At 47.9% G+C, this 15805-nt stretch overlaps 6 protein-coding genes across 6 annotated transcripts; 4 read left to right on the top strand and 2 right to left on the bottom strand.

Moving 5' to 3' along the window:
- Window positions 1–4: 4 nt before the first annotated feature.
- F5J12DRAFT_165856 (uncharacterized protein) lies at window positions 5–1884 on the bottom strand. The gene is made up of 14 exons (XM_051738199.1): window positions 1611–1884; window positions 1517–1541; window positions 1400–1457; window positions 1240–1338; window positions 1165–1174; window positions 1092–1109; window positions 1015–1040; window positions 934–959; window positions 848–879; window positions 772–796; window positions 698–725; window positions 505–645; window positions 376–444; window positions 5–317 (listed from the first exon to the last, which is right to left on the bottom strand). The coding sequence occupies exons 1-14, from the start codon at window positions 1755–1757 to the stop codon at window positions 248–250; spliced, it is 774 nt and encodes a 257-aa protein (XP_051598845.1). The 5' UTR covers window positions 1758–1884; the 3' UTR covers window positions 5–247.
- A 9-nt stretch (window positions 1885–1893) lies between these two features.
- On the bottom strand, window positions 1894–3405 carry F5J12DRAFT_839002 (uncharacterized protein; the record flags this gene model as incomplete). The annotated part of the gene is made up of 13 exons (XM_051746058.1): window positions 3387–3405; window positions 3313–3338; window positions 3239–3264; window positions 3150–3181; window positions 3075–3099; window positions 2997–3024; window positions 2799–2942; window positions 2685–2744; window positions 2606–2633; window positions 2492–2549; window positions 2408–2432; window positions 2218–2356; window positions 1894–2155 (listed from the first exon to the last, which is right to left on the bottom strand). Coding segments are annotated over exons 1-13 (665 nt in total), but the record flags the coding sequence as incomplete, so codon positions are not given.
- A 906-nt stretch (window positions 3406–4311) lies between these two features.
- Window positions 4312–5940, top strand: F5J12DRAFT_838991 (uncharacterized protein). The gene is made up of 11 exons (XM_051746057.1): window positions 4312–4356; window positions 4413–4478; window positions 4537–4623; window positions 4674–4743; window positions 4799–4864; window positions 4926–5053; window positions 5105–5261; window positions 5312–5454; window positions 5509–5572; window positions 5624–5651; window positions 5703–5940. The coding sequence occupies exons 3-11, from the start codon at window positions 4581–4583 to the stop codon at window positions 5820–5822; spliced, it is 819 nt and encodes a 272-aa protein (XP_051598843.1). The 5' UTR covers window positions 4312–4356; window positions 4413–4478; window positions 4537–4580; the 3' UTR covers window positions 5823–5940.
- Window positions 5941–7654: 1714 nt separating this feature from the next.
- F5J12DRAFT_838976 (uncharacterized protein) lies at window positions 7655–10098 on the top strand. The gene is made up of 9 exons (XM_051746056.1): window positions 7655–7827; window positions 8762–8790; window positions 8872–8918; window positions 8976–9048; window positions 9124–9238; window positions 9297–9459; window positions 9510–9652; window positions 9702–9765; window positions 9912–10098. The coding sequence occupies exons 1-9, from the start codon at window positions 7815–7817 to the stop codon at window positions 10042–10044; spliced, it is 780 nt and encodes a 259-aa protein (XP_051598842.1). The 5' UTR covers window positions 7655–7814; the 3' UTR covers window positions 10045–10098.
- Window positions 10099–10159: 61 nt separating this feature from the next.
- On the top strand, window positions 10160–11290 carry F5J12DRAFT_838970 (ubiquitin-conjugating enzyme). The gene is made up of 8 exons (XM_051746055.1): window positions 10160–10329; window positions 10394–10442; window positions 10494–10511; window positions 10566–10663; window positions 10715–10749; window positions 10813–10890; window positions 10945–11041; window positions 11099–11290. Exons 1-8 carry the CDS (start codon window positions 10233–10235, stop codon window positions 11155–11157), a joined length of 531 nt encoding a protein of 176 aa, XP_051598841.1. The 5' UTR covers window positions 10160–10232; the 3' UTR covers window positions 11158–11290.
- Window positions 11291–11353: 63 nt separating this feature from the next.
- On the top strand, window positions 11354–13565 carry F5J12DRAFT_838962 (uncharacterized protein). The gene is made up of 11 exons (XM_051746054.1): window positions 11354–11438; window positions 11546–11592; window positions 11679–11761; window positions 11817–11908; window positions 11965–12020; window positions 12072–12095; window positions 12153–12316; window positions 12375–12559; window positions 12619–12918; window positions 12973–13063; window positions 13123–13565. Exons 1-11 carry the CDS (start codon window positions 11418–11420, stop codon window positions 13203–13205), a joined length of 1146 nt encoding a protein of 381 aa, XP_051598840.1. The 5' UTR covers window positions 11354–11417; the 3' UTR covers window positions 13206–13565.
- Window positions 13566–15805: the final 2240 nt, after the last annotated feature.

The following is a 15805-nucleotide window of genomic DNA, read 5'->3' as shown; positions in this document are numbered from 1 at the left end:
ATAGGCTCGCTTGTTGGCATTTCTCAAGTTCAACCTTGAAAAAAAGTGACATAATGTTTGTGGCACTCCTCGCTATGTATACAAGACTCACGATGCAAGGATGGAATTGGTGCGGACTGGATATCAACTAAACATGTCATAAATTATGGTAGGGCGACGGAAGCTACGTACTGCGTGTCTGGACGAACATAGGTCCAACAAACGCGAGACTAAGAGGTTGGGTTAACATCTGTTGAGAGCATGCATCTTAACCCCTCCATGAGATGATATCGCACAGACGAAGACTGACCAACACGAGGCCGACGATATCAACCAACCTATAACGCAAGGTCAGTTCTACTGACGTACAGAAAACTTTGGAGAAAGGGCGATTACACAGTAATTCCTCCCGTCGCTACAGCGAATACAATAAGCCTATTCACTAGTAGGTTCGTTCGAGGCGGACTTTAGAGAAAGAGGGTTCCCTGAGCACCGCTAGGCCTGCCAAAGTCAGATACAGCATACCTCAATCCGTGATCGCGACTCTTATTAAGGTGCCAAGCCATGATGGAGAATGACAAAGCGTCCCCCAAAATGAAAAGGGTATTCCCAAGTATCACGCCTCTGCCACGTTCAAGGTAAGAGTCCCAGGTTGGACTCAGCATGCTGGATGCGCTCAGCGTTGGAAGATTTGGACAGGGGTAATGGGGCTACGTACCTTAGTATACTGCCGACGAAGCCAGTCGCTGGGCCATCTTTTAGTGGGAGCTTTGATGTGTCAAGTATACCTACCCGCTTGCGCAAGTCCAATGGGAACCTATAGAAGGAGCATGAGGTAGTAGTTATAATAGTCGCTAGGTCAGCCCACCATGAAGAAAGCAATCCATAGTTTCCCCGTGACTGAAAAGTGAGACTGTCAACTGTAGCTTAATAGTACGTGAGGAGTCAAATTACACATGCATATTCTCCATATGAAATAGCTGTTCAACTCTTACATCAAAACAGAGCTTCAGTCACGGAAGTCAAAGTACTCACAGGTACACGATTAAACCGATGATGAACTGGAATCATTTGTCAGGCGGGCATCGCCAACGTAGGGGAGTTACACGTACTCCGATACTCCATGTGACCTAGGGCACGGATGATAGGATTTGTCAAAATTCCATGATGCATAAGTATAATTACCATGGTCACCCTTGGAGGAATAATCAGTGTCTTGTGAGTCAACTGGTTCAAGTCCTCAAGGGGCTGGTTACAAACCACGTAGTAGATTCCAATACTTGCTCGTTCCCGTAGTTGGCGACGAAATAATAGTCCATTAGCCACATTGTCAGAACAACATGAGCAGTTTCCAGTGTCCTGAAACAAACGTGGATGGGATCATGGAATCATGCGGGCAGAAATGCAAGCCTGTACTTACAGCAATGACACGACCTTCTCATGTGTACGTTGGATGAGTGAGAAGATACAACATTCTCCTTACCGTCAATTTCAGGCTCGTTCGGTCGTTCACGTAGGTCTGGAAGTAAAAGCATGCCTGCAGACAAGTAATGCCGTACAGGCTAAGATCCACAGACACCAAAAGCCAAGTAAAAACATTCTCGACCTGGCACAAAACGCCGAGTGCTCACCATAAGCTTAGGCACGTGCCAATTAGGGGTCCCCTTGCGAGCGAAATTACTAAAGTAGACATGGCCACTTTGAGGGTCGTTCTCCGAGCCAAATGGAAAGAAAGAGTTGAGAATGCCAGCGTCTGGTGTAGGCGATAGTGCTTGCATTATGAAGTCAGGCAACGCCTGTCACCAGTGTGGTGGGACTGAGGCCCATCAGAGAGTGTCAGAGTCTCTGCACTGTACTAGTCTGCTCCTAGCACTTAGTATGATAGTGGCTTTCCATCACGCCAGATAATACGTAAGGCCACAGCACCAAACCAGTGCGCTCTTCCTTCGGCTAGTTACAATCAGTACGTATATAGCAACTACTTAAAGCACGACAGATGCCATCGAGAAACTGTCTCTGGATGGATGTAATCCCAAGCTTATTGTTGCACACAGCGATCAGCACAGTTCAACTGGCTGGAAGATTGTCCCCTCGGGCCACCTTCGTTCTGTCAAGCAGCAACCTCAGGAGCTGTGTGCCATGACTCGGTAGATTTCGTGCTACCACTGGTACGCTGCTGAAATACACCGTCATAAGCTTAACATAACTGAAATGGAATACAGACACATGAGACCTTACACTTCGTTGCAGAGCTGCGCCTCCGCGGATGTCAGATTGTTGAGCAAATCGTATGGAATTTTGGGGAAGCTCTATCGGAACGCTTCGTCGGTCACCACAGTCGTGAAGTACGCGGTTATGGGACTTCCTTGCGTTTAGCCTGCTCAGGTCAGCGACACGGGTTCGTGAAATATAACATGCGTGCACTCACGACGCCAGAAGCGAGTTTGAGTAAACTAGGAGTATGTTTAAAAAAATAACCTGGAAAGCCATTTGCCAAGTGATATTTACGCACGGCGGGTTTGAATGAGGATTGCACTGGTGAATGCCAAACTCTCGCTCTGGACTATTATCTGCTCCCATGCTAAGTCTTCGAAGAAGTAAGGTATTTTAACAGCGTGATACCCACCAAAACGAGAGCAATTATATCGACGAACCTGGAAGACGATTCATTTAGTTTAATTTGAATACATTACATCACTACTTACACTGCAATTGCACCTGTTGCGACGACGAAAATCAAGATCCGATTGATTAGTGTATGGGTGCTGTGTGGCTGTAGAGTCAATATCACTCTAGTCCCGCCCAAGTAAGTAGTTTACCTCCGAAGTCCGTTGCGATTCTTCTCGAGATAATATGCCATCATGCAAGCGGAGAAAAAGTCACCAAAGAGGAAAAGTGCATTTCCCGCCAGGAACAATCTTTTCGATCGAACGAGGTATGAGTTCCAAGTACCACTTAGGACGCTGTGGATATTAAGTGAGCTTGCAATGCACACGGACGGATCGCCCCTGTATCACCTCCAAACAGATGGTACTATACTGATGACTGGTGTGCAGTCAATCATATTGTGGTATCATGAGAATCGATCCACATACTGGTCCGTGATACAGCGATGAATATCTGGCAAATGATGCCTTAGCAGAAGCATGAGTGGATTGGATATTCATTACCATGAAGATTACGATCCACACTCTCTTGGTAACTGCGAAAGAAGCCTGTAAACCTTGAATGGCCCCGCTACATCTTCGAGAAAACTCACATGCCCATATTCTCCAGGTGAAATACCTTGTTGTACGTGAGGACTATTAACTAATATCACGGGCATCAACTCACAGGTAAGCAACGAAATCGGTCGTGAACTCCGAGGTAAATCAGTGTACAGTCAGCACAGCATAAGTCAAACTCACCACTACGATATACATGACCTAGGAGTTTACAGTGAAGTTCGCGTTGTCTGACTTGCACTGCAGTAACTTACCATGCTGACCCTTGTTATGGGGTCCGAGTGAGCTCGCGGACTCATTGTAAAGTTCAAGCGTACAAACCAGGTTGCAGATTGTAATACTTGTACCTAACCATAGTGCGCGATCAGGTAATAATCCATCACCGACACGGACAACACGGCATGAGCCGTCTCGAGAATGCTGCCCTAAAAGATGAACGCTGTGTCCATCAAGCAAGGCAGAACGTACACCAATAGCGCAACCTACATAATAAGGGCCTCAGCAGCCCGTGCAGAAATGTCAAGCACTGGGGGATTAGGGACGTACGACTAATTTCAGGCCCATCCGATCATCCACATACGTCTGGAAATAGAAGAATGTTTGTAGGAACGTAACGCCATACAATCTAGACAACGCAAACATTTGCCGGTCTGTGTCGTCAGACATGAAGGGAGAGCTCAATTGCTAACTCACACAAGCCCAACTAGAGTCCCAATTAACGGTCCTCTAATAAGGGATTCCACAGTTTCGGCCGTAGGTGGGTACTGCTTTGCATAGCATTGTGAGCCACCGCAAAGATAAACCGGAGAAGCCAACAGTGCGATGGATGAGTCAGCATTGGACCCGCGAGCCACGGGAACCGGACCACATGCTTGGAGTACTGAGCGCGGACGTACAAACGATTGGGTGTTTTACTGAGTTCACTGGTAAGAGTTACCGGTAAGATTTGACTCGATAACGATGTCTGAAGTATACCATAATATGATTGATCGCATACCAGCCATTAATATTGCGACGGCCCGTAAGAACCCCTTTTTAGTGTGGCAGTGCAACTGAACGGTGAAGCCATGACGAGAATCCCTGCAGGATAGCCCAAGCTCTAAGTTCGTCATGTGCACCCCGTGTTGAAGAGTAACTGACCTTATGTAGTAAGGTAAGGAAGACCCTCATTTAATTGTCATGTGTTACAATTCATTCCCGCCGCAATAGCACATTGGTTGACGGTCAGACTTCTTGCAGGGGCGGGAATACTTATTCCCGACCCTACATCACGATGTACCCCTTTCAAACTTTGTAAGCAAACTATGCACTTAAGTATATACGCACACTCCAGCATTTCCTGTCATTATTTCTCTCCTGTCACCACTGGACACCATTATGGGCACTACTGCAGCCACTCAGAGTATCTATTACCACTGCAGTACGATCTCTTCTTCACTTCGACTGCGACGGTTTTGATGAGCCTATCAGCTGCAACACTCGCGCTTTCGTTCTGGGACTTCCTAATGACGTTCGGAGATGAAGTCCATTATATTTGGCCGTTAGGATTCGATGCTTCCTGCGTTCACAGAGTGCTCATCAGCCAACGCTCACAGGATGAAAAGACGCACGTTCAAATGGCTTTACATGTTCCATCGCCATTTCCTATTGGTTACTCATATGTGCGTCGCGTGATTGTGTCTTATGGCGCTTTACCAAACCACAATATGGATGGTGTAACAGAACGTGCCAGATCCTTCTCCCCTTCTTTCCCGTCATGTCTTTTCGCATTTGCCGGGCTCTACTTGCGTCTGTGACAGCTGTGTTAGAGTGCGCTAATTTCACATCGGAATTTATATTGGCGTTCAGAGGTAGGTCTTAGTCCTGCAGTCCTAGCAGTCATTTCATGCCTGATGATCTAGTTTGTGTGTTATTCGGTCGCCGCCCATGGGTATCGCGCCTTCTTGGATGTCTCATGCTAGCCGAGCTACTCTGCTGTATGGCTACTGCAACTTTGACTTTAAAGAGTTATAGAGGTGGCATGCTGTTCCAGGTCTCCCCAGACCCGAAGATACAAATGTGGGGTCGTTGATTTCGAACGCTCGCAAATACTAACAAAAGAAATTTAGGGCATGCACAGCGGTTGTGCACAGCACCCTCATCACCCTCACGGTGGTTAAGTATCTCTCTACCGTTGGGGCGAGGGGTGCTGAAAGGAAGGTCATAACAGAGTTTACACTCGATGGAGCTGTTACCCATCTCATCATGGCAGGTAAGGGTTGTCTTTAACGATTCTGTATGGATAGTTCATCTTTTATATGATTAGGTTTGCTTGGTTTTGGTCTCACCATAACCACCGTGCCGAATTCCGGACCATTCATTATGTTTTTGTGCGTGCCAAATCTTATGCCAAACCTCAACTCATAATGCATTGGACACAGCTGGTCATTGACTGTACATTCTGTCTGCGTGAGTTTATTTTGCTGCAGAAGATAATCTTGTTCACATACCGCACAACAGGGAAGTCGACTGATATTGAATGTGGCGCGCATGCTGGGCCACATGCAAGGTTTACCGGAGGATGAAAACATTTTATTCACCACCCAGATCGACATTTGTCTCTCTGAGGATTTGGGTTGATCTCAAAGCATAAGGATTTTCTTTCACTTAGAGCACAAGCAATCACAATTCCCGTCCTTTTTTCATGTCCCCGCATTCGCCCCATGTTTGTATGTGATCAACTGTAAATATATATGTGCTTACCACCATGTGCCAAGCGGATACTGTATCACCGACTCTTCAGAGGCCCCAGGCCTGAGTCAGCAATGGACGCGCAGGGGAACCAGACCGTACGTAACCAAATACAACCATATGTATTACATTTTTCCGAGGTACCAATACCGAACAATTCACGACCACAAGGGGTGCACACTACTCCGTGGTGGGCTGGCCACTGCTTCCCGGCTTACCCGCATTTTGGGAGAGTTTGCTTCATGTTAGGTTCCAGTAAAATTCCCGGTGATAATTCGGAGAAACTGACTTTGGTGGTATTTGGACTGTGGCAGTAAAGCATGTCCTGCTTGCTGGACGCGAGCAGGGCTCTAACACACCAATACGGACTGGTTTGGTGTCTGGACGTACATATGATCATTCTCCCACCAAAACTGTACAGTAGGTGTGTGGCTTGCCTGGCACCCTGCGGTTTAGCCCCGGGAAGTAAGTTGATATGTGAACAAGTTTCAGGAGGTCCGCATGTCTATCGACTGGCGTCATTCACGCCTTACCAAGCTCAATGTTAAGGTTGGACTCGATAAGCATGTCTGACGCTGAGCATCGCGACGGCTCGCTGATCGGAACATGTAAAGCCTGAGTGAAACCATTACGTGACTTGCGTGATAACTAGTCCCTGAAGCGTGATGCTCGGACGTGATGTCAGCGCAGTGACTGTGCAAAATAGCCCAACGTTGAAGCATCCCCATCAGTAAAGCTAAGCGTTCAAAAACCTGGGTTTTCAAGCGCTTAATTTGGCTGAATTTACTGATGCCTGGCCTTAGTTAGGTGAGGAAGACTTCCATTCGATTACAATGGTTACGATTCATGCCTGGCATTGCCTAACATTGCAGGGGCGGGGGATATCCCCCGACCCTACATTACGATACAGCGCCCCCTTGTGTGGGTAAACCACTTATATGCACACACTCGAGCCCGGGGTTTCTATCACTATTTCCCTCCGTCTTCATAGTGAACACCGGTATGGGCACTACTGCAGCCGTTCAAAGTATCTATTACCACAGCGGTACGACCTCTTTTTCATTTCGACTGCAACGGTTCTGATGAGCCTGCCAGTTGCCACACTCGCGTTTTCGCTCTGGGATTTTCTAACAACGCTTGGAGATGAAGTCCACTATATTTGGCCGTCAGGACTCGATGCTTCTTGCGTTCGCAGAGAGCTCATCTCCCCACCCTTGCAGGATGAAAAGAAGACACACGTTCAAATGGCTTTATATGTTCCATCGTCATTTCCTATTGGTTACTCATATGTACGTCGCGTGATTGTGTCCAATAATGCTTTGCCAAACCACATGAATGGTGTAACAGAGCGTGCCAGATCCTTCTCCCTTTCTTTCCTGTCATGTCTTCTCACATTTGCCGGGCTCTGCTCGCATCTATGGCACTTGTGGCGGAGTGCGCTAATTTCACAGTGGAATTTATACTGGCATTCAGAGGTAGGTCTCAGTTTTTCAGTCCTAACAGTACTTCCACTCGTCTCATGCCTGATGACTTAGTTTGCGTGTTGTTTGGTCGCCGCCCATGGATATCACGCCTTCTTGGATGTCTCATGCTAGCCGAGCTGCTTTGCTGTATGGTTAATGCAACTCTAACCTTAAAGAGTTACGAAGGTGGCATGTTATTCCAGCTGTCCCCCGATGCTAAGATCCAAATGTTGGGTCTTGATTTCGAACGCTCGCGAACTCATACTGACAAAAGAATTTTAGGGCAAGTACAGCGGTCGTACACAGCACCCTCATTACCCTCACGGTGGTTAAGTATTTCTCTATCGTCTGGGGGGGAGGTGCCAGAAGGAACGCCATATCAAAACTTACACTCGACGGAGCTGTCACCTATCTCGTCATGGCGGGTAAGGGTTGCCTTTAGCGACTCTGTATGGGCAGTTCATTTTTTATATGATTAGGTCTACTTGGCTTTGGTTTCACCATAACCACAGTGTTGAGTTCGGAACCAATTATTTTATTTTTGTGCGTGCCATATCTTATGCCAAACTTCAATTCATGATGCATCGGATACAGCTGGGCATTGACTGTACATTCTGTCTGCGTGAGTCCCTTTTGCTGTGAAAGATTTGTGCAACTCTTGTTCACATGCTACGTGACAGGGAAGTCGACTGATATTAAATATGGCGCGCATACAGGATCGCCTGCAAGGTTTACTGGAGGACGAAAGCATTCTACTCACCACCCAGATCGATATTTGTCTCTCTGAGGATTTGGATTGATATAAAAGTAGAAGGATTGGCTTTCACTTAGGGCACAAGCGGCCACAATCCCCATGCTTCTTTCATGTCCCTAAATTTGTATGTACCCAACCACTTACTGTAAATGTATACTTACCACCATATGCTAAGCGGATACTGTGACACCGACTCCTCAGTAACGGCTCTGCGAATGCCTCCATGTGAAAACTGAGTGCATGCTGTGCGCCCCGCCATACCTGGTGTTTATCGTGCGTTACTACTCTAGTTTGAACTCGATGGAGTTGGTGTCATCGTCACCTGAATACACGATGGTTTTCCCATACCCGACCATGATGCATCGTAGTTGATTCGCGGAGTAGGTATACCGGATATTCAAAAGAGCCGACACGGGCAAGGTATCCCGCCCCGTATTATTGCTACACGTCACATCCTCGCTGGCAATAACGCGCAAAATGAAGGTGTGCACTGCTGGTGGAAATTCAGGATATTGACACCCCGGATGGAATCTCCATCACCTCTGGTAACTACTTTTCCCTGATCCCTTTTCAATGGGATCTCCAGACCCGTTTACGAATTACGTCCAAAGCTATCCGTGATGTCTACTACCACAGTGGTGTGCTTTCTTTACCGAATTTCCACGACATCTGACGGTTTCTAACCGATGAGTTGCAGTCGCTGCATTGTCTATTTTGTCAGTGGGATTGTGTGTCGACTCTGGAGAATGAAGTCCGCTTCATATGGCCGTGAGGACACCAGTATCCGAACCAGTCGTTCATACCAGAGCTCATCACCGCTTCCAGAATGAGGGCAGGGTGTACCTTCAAATGGTTATACCTGTTCTTGCGGTACATACCGTTGTTTGCACAAATGCGAGTGACAGAATTCTTCGAATCATTTTTGCATTCTACTAAGACTTACCGCACGTCAGATCTACCCAATACGTATTAGTCGCACATGGTGTCTGGAAGCACACTTTACACTCTATGCAAAAGCTGGCACATGTCTATGATTGGTTTGGTGCTTTTCACAAGTATTGCAGTAGAATTCATCTTGGCTTTCAGAGGTAGGTGTATGACACGCACTGTTCGACATTCTGAACTCGAAACTTTTGCTATTCATAGTTTATGCTCTGTTCGGGCGGCAACTTTGGGTGACGCTCTTGCTCGGTTGTTTGATTTCGGCGGAAGCCTCGTGTGCTTTTCTCACCCTGCTGTCGCGGTACCTTCTGGATTGTGATGAAGAGTGTATACTGTTCCCTATTTTACCCATAAGCAAAGTCCATGGGTGAGCTCGTTATCCTTTGGAGACTCGGTGCAATCAATAACAATTCTCAGTGTGTTCTCACTGATCACAGAGAGCGCCCTGATTACCATGACTCTACTGAAGCGTTATGCCATAGTCAGAGCAGGGTTTTCAAAACTCCCGGTTGTGACGATGCTCACTCGAGACGGGACCCTTGCGTACTTATTGATGCTTGGTGTGTACGTCGTGGAAATTTCTTGTGGAGGCAGCTCAACTTGCTTAAGCATTACTTGGTTGTTCGTTCGTGATCGTCAAGTTGGTGGGCTGGCCGCCACTTGTTATGTTCTTGTACGCACTTGGTCTCCCCTACATCCACTGCTTGGTTTGATGATTATCCTTCGCGACACAGTTGGACTGGAACGATGCATTCAGCGTGTGTAAGTGCAATGACGTGATTTTTTTTCGCTCCAGCTACATGACCGAGTGTAGGGAAGCCGTCTCATCTTAAACATGGCGCAATTGTCGATACCGAGGGGGACTGAGTATACTGACGGAGGCATCCTGCTTACGAGCCATATCGATATTGGCCTCGAGAGCGAGTCGACAAGGCAGTCTCGATCCGACTAAACCCACGCATTGCCAGCTGTAGCGATAATTATGTATCATCTTATCGTAAGGAAGCATTGAAAGTGTAGTTCGCACGATCACGTTCGATATTGAAGCGGCTGGGGCAGCCTTTCAAGCTTCAAGTGTAGTCTCCCTTTCAGAATTCGATCTTGACAGTCCTCAGCGATCTCGGCGCTCTCGTCGCGACCATGTCGAAGTCCTCGACTCCTCAACCGTCCAATTCGCTACTTCTCCGTAGACAACTTCAAGAGCTAACCAAGCGTCCAGTGCAGGGCTTCTCTGCAGGTATGGTTAGCGTTTCTCAATAGCATCGATCTTCAACAGAAGCCTGACAGAATTGGCGTCAAAGGGCTTGTTGATGATGACAATCTCTACGAGTGGGAAATCGTGATTATCGGGTGCGTGCCATTCCAGATCGCCTACGACAATCGCTGACGACTTGTCGTCAGTCCACCCGATACCCTCTAGTGTGTATCGTTTCATATTTACGGTCTTTGGGCTTATCTGAACGAATTCTTCAGTGAGGGTGGTATCCTTAAGACTCGACTTTCCTTTCCGCCAGAGTACCCATTGCAACCCCCCAAGATGCGATTTATCACGCCAATGTGGCACCCTAACAGTATGTCTCTCGCCAGGTCGTGCTGCATGGGTCCTAACCTACTTGGGACAGTCTACCCTAACGGTGATGTCTGTATTTCAATTCTTGTAAGACTGAGATCACACTTCTGGCATGCATGTGTGGCTCATGACTCTCGATGGTTTTGCTAGCATGCCCCTGGGGAAGATCAGTACGGTTATGAAGATGCAAGTGAAAGATGGCTGCCCGTTCATACAGTGGAGACTATCGTGTGTCTGATTACTTTTGCACGTCTCTGCGATTGATGTCTGTTGCTATTACAGCTCATCAGCGTTATCTCTCTCTTGTCTTCTGACACTCCCAACACTGATAGTCCCGCCAACGTTGATGCCGCGAAGGAGATCCGCAATGACCTAGCCGGTAAGCTTGCAACTCTGTCTTTGGACTTATCCCAGATTTTAATGCCGTTTGCTACAGCTTACAAGAAGAAAGTGCGGCGACTAGTCCGCCAGTCTGCAGAAGCAGCGTGGGATTAGCATATTTTTCGTTGCATTGCCAACTGTGCCATCTCAACTCCAACACCACATTAGTGTATATCTGCCATCTGTCACAGTAGTTGTCTTGATTCATGCACCTTCTTGGTTTATCAGTTTTTTGAGGACTGTCCAGGTTTGGGGTGAGGTTCACGTGATCAAGATGGCAGGTGGTAACCTTCCCGACAGCTGTGGAGGCCCTGTCAGTCGACCACGAAACATTTCAGCTAATAGTTTGCAAACTCCCCAAGAACCCATCCAGAATGTCTGAACAACCTGGCGAGGCAAGTTCATCAGAGCATATTGTTCGTTCTCCCCGTAACCCACGTAAACGCAAACATGCATGTATGTTGAATTCCCGATCGCACTCCATCGCTCCGTCACTCCATAGGCCGTTCCTGCAGCCCAGAAGGGCAGTTGGGCATCATTTCTGAAATCGTTCGTACTATGCCGAACTACCAGTTTCAGTATGGAGATGACTGAACGTGTTCTCTCCTCCCCCTACCCCTTGTATCGTAATACAGCCTTGCGGGGTTTACTGGCGATCTATCGTCCATGACGGCCCCGCCGTTCATTCTTTCCCCCACTTCGCTCACCGAATTTCCGGGTACGAGAATTTTCGAGAAAACGTGTTATCCCCCATCTCTTATCCGTGCCGTCAGCTTACTGGTGTGAACGCCCCGAGCTGTTTGCAAAGATCGCGGACGGCAAGAGTGAGGAAGAACGTGCATTGGCGGTTCTCAAATGGTTCATTGTAATTAATTTTCCTCTTTTGCCTTGGTAATCTTTGTTGATGCTGATGCCCGACAGAGTACCCTTAAGGGCCAATATACATCACGGAACGAGTCCATGGGATCTGAAAAGAAGTAAGCCGAATCACTCTTATCGACCGCAGATTATCTCAGGTGTTTTGAAAGACCCTTGAATCCCGTTCTCGGCGAGTAAGTTAACGCACATGACTCCTTAAATGCAAGTTTCACATATATCGCACAATTTAGATTATTCTACGGATACTGGCCCGACACTGCGGGGCGCGGCGGGAAGACCACCCTAGTTGTGGAGCAGGTTTCCCACCACCCTCCGATCACTGCCTACCGTATTGCCAATGAGGCAAAGGGTGTCGTCCTCACCGGCCACAATGCTCAGAAGACTAGTTTCAGCGGTACTTACTCTCAATACTTGCACTCGTGTAGCGCTGAACCCTTCAATGTGATCTACAGGTGGAAGTATTATCGTCAAGCAGGTCGGCCATGCCGTTCTGACCGTTAGGCTTCCGTCGGGTGACGTTGAGGAGTACCTGATCACCCTTCCCCGCCTTCGCATTGATGGGCTATGGTATGGCTCGCCCTATATCGAACTCACCGATACCAGTTACATTCAGAGCTCTTCGGGCTGGTTGTCTCAGGTATGATTTTTCTGCGCTTTGCGTAAACGCCCTGTTGATCGATGATCCCGCAAATGTAGATTGAGTACAAAGGAAAGGGCTATTTCTCTGGAAAGTCCCATTCGTTCAAAGCTACCGTGACACCGCCGCCCCACCTCCACCGCCAACCCCACGTGATCGAAGGGACTTGGCACACAACATCGCGGGACACTCGTATTGGTGCTGTCTTCCACGACGTGACTGCCCCCAAAGAGGAAGTCACCGTCGCTCCCATCACAGAGCAAGGCGAGTGGGAGAGCAGGCGGTTGTGGAGCGTGGTTGCAAAAGGCATCAGAGAGGGTGATTTCGAGACTGCAGCTAAAGATAAGAGCAGGATTGAGGTAAGGAAGTACTTGCATTTCTGAACTCTGATCAACTAACGTTTGATAATCAAGAATGAGCAAAGACAAAGACGGCGGGATGAGGGCGCAGCAGGAACGAAGTGGGAGCTTAAGCACTTCAGGCATATCGAAAATTGTCCTGTGTGTGAGTTGATAAGCATCGCCATTGACTCTTCGTCCCTCTTCTGATGTACATGTTTTCAGATGAGCGCCTTGGCAGATTGTTCTCTGCTAATCCACCCACGGAAGATGGATATGTGTACCTGAACAACGGGCCTCACGCTTAAATGTGCCGTTACTCTGTCCCAGAGATAGATAGACCCCTTAAGATAGGTTTTGAAGACTGGGTGCACCTGTCCGTATACAGTCCTCAAGGCCTCACCGGTGCTGGCTGATTACTTCCCTTTCTCTACCACTTTTCCTTTTTTTGTACAACTCATTTAATAATGGACATGTGGACAGAATGTGACACATTCATTCGATGCTAAGGTCAATACGCTCCTGCGAGGCTGGGCTCACAGCTGAGGCAAAGCTATTGACCGTTAAAGAAACAGAGAATGGGTCCATGATCGACATCTGGCTGAAATCTGTTCAGCGTTGTATAAAGCCGTCAACGAGAAGGCGGTGGTTGAATTCTTGTAATACCGTTGGGGGAACTGTACTATCCTACATCAAGTTACTTCTATACTCGATATCGGACACTAAGGACTCATAGCGCTCATCCCTCTCATCAACTGTCGGCGTGCGCCGTGGTGCACGCGATCATTAAACCCCGTGGCTCAAGACCCCACGCAGGCACTTAGTTGATTCGTTGCCCTGATGCCACCGAGTTGTTCACAGGAATAATAGTTGGTTTAGCGTGGGTCCGCCTGTTGTCGTTCCCGAATGGCAGTCGTCTCCTCAAAAGCGCAGTATGCCAGTTCCATGCGTTCCTACTACCTGTCAGCTGACTCTGAAAAAGTCCTGCTTGTCTTGTATGTTGTGTCATTTGTCGCCTTGTGCTTGGGACATGAACTCTTAGTCCACATTATTCTCGTCACCAGTGTCGAACGTTCATAACCTGTCCACGGAGAACGATGTACGCTTTCACGCTCGAGATGCCCTGGTACGTTCCCCTTGTTGCCGCCTGTCCCTATGCTCGATGCAGGTCTTGAAAGGATTTGAGTGTAGGTAACAATCTTCTGCAACTGTGCATCGTTTGTTAATAACGTTCCTGAAAGCATCTTTACTTTACAAGACGGCCCTTGGTACCAGCGTAGGTGCGATCTGACCACCTAGTTCTCTATTCCGGGCTACAAGCTCCTCTCTACAGTTTTTGGTCCCATCTTTCATACAATGGTATGTAACATTTCTTACACATCTTCTCGTGTCCTCAACACCACACGACAGCTTTTGTGCCCACAGGGTTTGGATAAGTAAGGGATGTCACTGTCTTTCGCCAGCTTCGCCTAATCGGAATGAGCTATTTATGGGTGCTGTGGTACGTTTGTCTGTTCTTCACACCGCAGACATGGATATAGACGTTTTCTCTGGGTGGCTTATCCTTATCGCTGCGCTAGTACAACTGGGTGAGTCGGGTAGTTAAATTCATTTTTCCCCTATTAGTTAGATCAGTTTTCGGTTTCGGTAGGTGCTTTACATACCTTCAGGATCAGTTGAATAAACACTGCCCTGGACCATCAAGCATTGTTGGGAGTGGCGTGAGTTGGAAACCGCAAGCATCTCACCTGCTTACACCTGGCGTTGACATACGGCACCTTCATTGGCAGTCCGGTATGTCATGGGTCGCTCGGATCATATAGTGCGGACATGTGGAACAATACAACGAGTCAATTCCCTGGGAAGTGAAGTATGTGATGCGATCCTTACGGCCAGTGTATTCTTCTACCCTCGCCGTTCTTCGAGCTGGTCTTCTTCGGTGTACAGCGATTATGAAATCGTCGTGTTTTTACATTGACCCTTGCTCTTTACCCATCCTTCTTAGGAAAGACAATCATATTCAAAAACTCGATTTTGTCTTTGTTCGAGCGGCCCTGATCACCCTGTGAGTATCACCTTTTGTCGACAGGTCCCCACTTATTAACCTGGCAAGCTGGGATGTTACGAAAACTGCTACTACTACATCAGGTACCATGGAGAGCGAAAGTCAGCACCCTCCATGATTGTCACTGCTTCAGTTGACTTAGCCCTATCAATCGCATACTCGGACTCCCTGTTAGCTGTGTAATCGTACTGCTCATTTCTTCAGATAACACTCTCACGTCCGCCACGCAACCTCGATGAGCAACAGACCTGAGTCCCGCCGTTGGACGTTCCAACCCTACCGAGTATTCACCGACCTGTAATCTCGGTTCGATGTAAACAGTATATATACACTTCTCTGGGAGAACCCCCTCCTCCGCTCTCCAGCAATCGTAAGGACAATTGGTTGCATGGTTACTCTCAGACCGTATCTTGTGCAAACCGATTTAGTGTGGAGCTTTTGTGAGACGGTTTTCTATGCTTTCCTAGCAGACAACACTGTGCACTGGAGTAGTCTCCAGCCCAACAGAGTTGACCAGGAACATACAAAGACCTGGTCATTTCCTCGTCCCAAAAAGGGAGAGCTGTCACTTTTTGCGACGAGTTTGTCATGATCAGTTAGTCGGGCTAGACTAATAGACCCGTCACCCCTAAATTCCCACAAGTGCTTTAGCCACTCATAAGCCCAGTACCTTTTGTGGGCCAGACTGGCCTGCTCGGGGGAACACTTGAACAGTGATGTCGTCGGTTGTACCCTTCGGTGTGAGGTGGGGGCCCGGTTTTATTGGCAAGTATCGCTGCTTCACCGAACCTACTCTGATCCCATCGAGTTGTTCGTACTAGGAATCACGGTCGGGCTAGGGTA

The sequence above is a fragment of the Pisolithus orientalis genome (genome assembly GCF_024613125.1).
Source record: "Pisolithus orientalis strain OTSU chromosome Unknown F5J12scaffold_19, whole genome shotgun sequence".
In the NCBI taxonomy this organism is placed as follows: domain Eukaryota; kingdom Fungi; phylum Basidiomycota; class Agaricomycetes; order Boletales; family Pisolithaceae; genus Pisolithus; species Pisolithus orientalis.
This window is presented reverse-complemented; position numbering and strand designations above follow the sequence as displayed.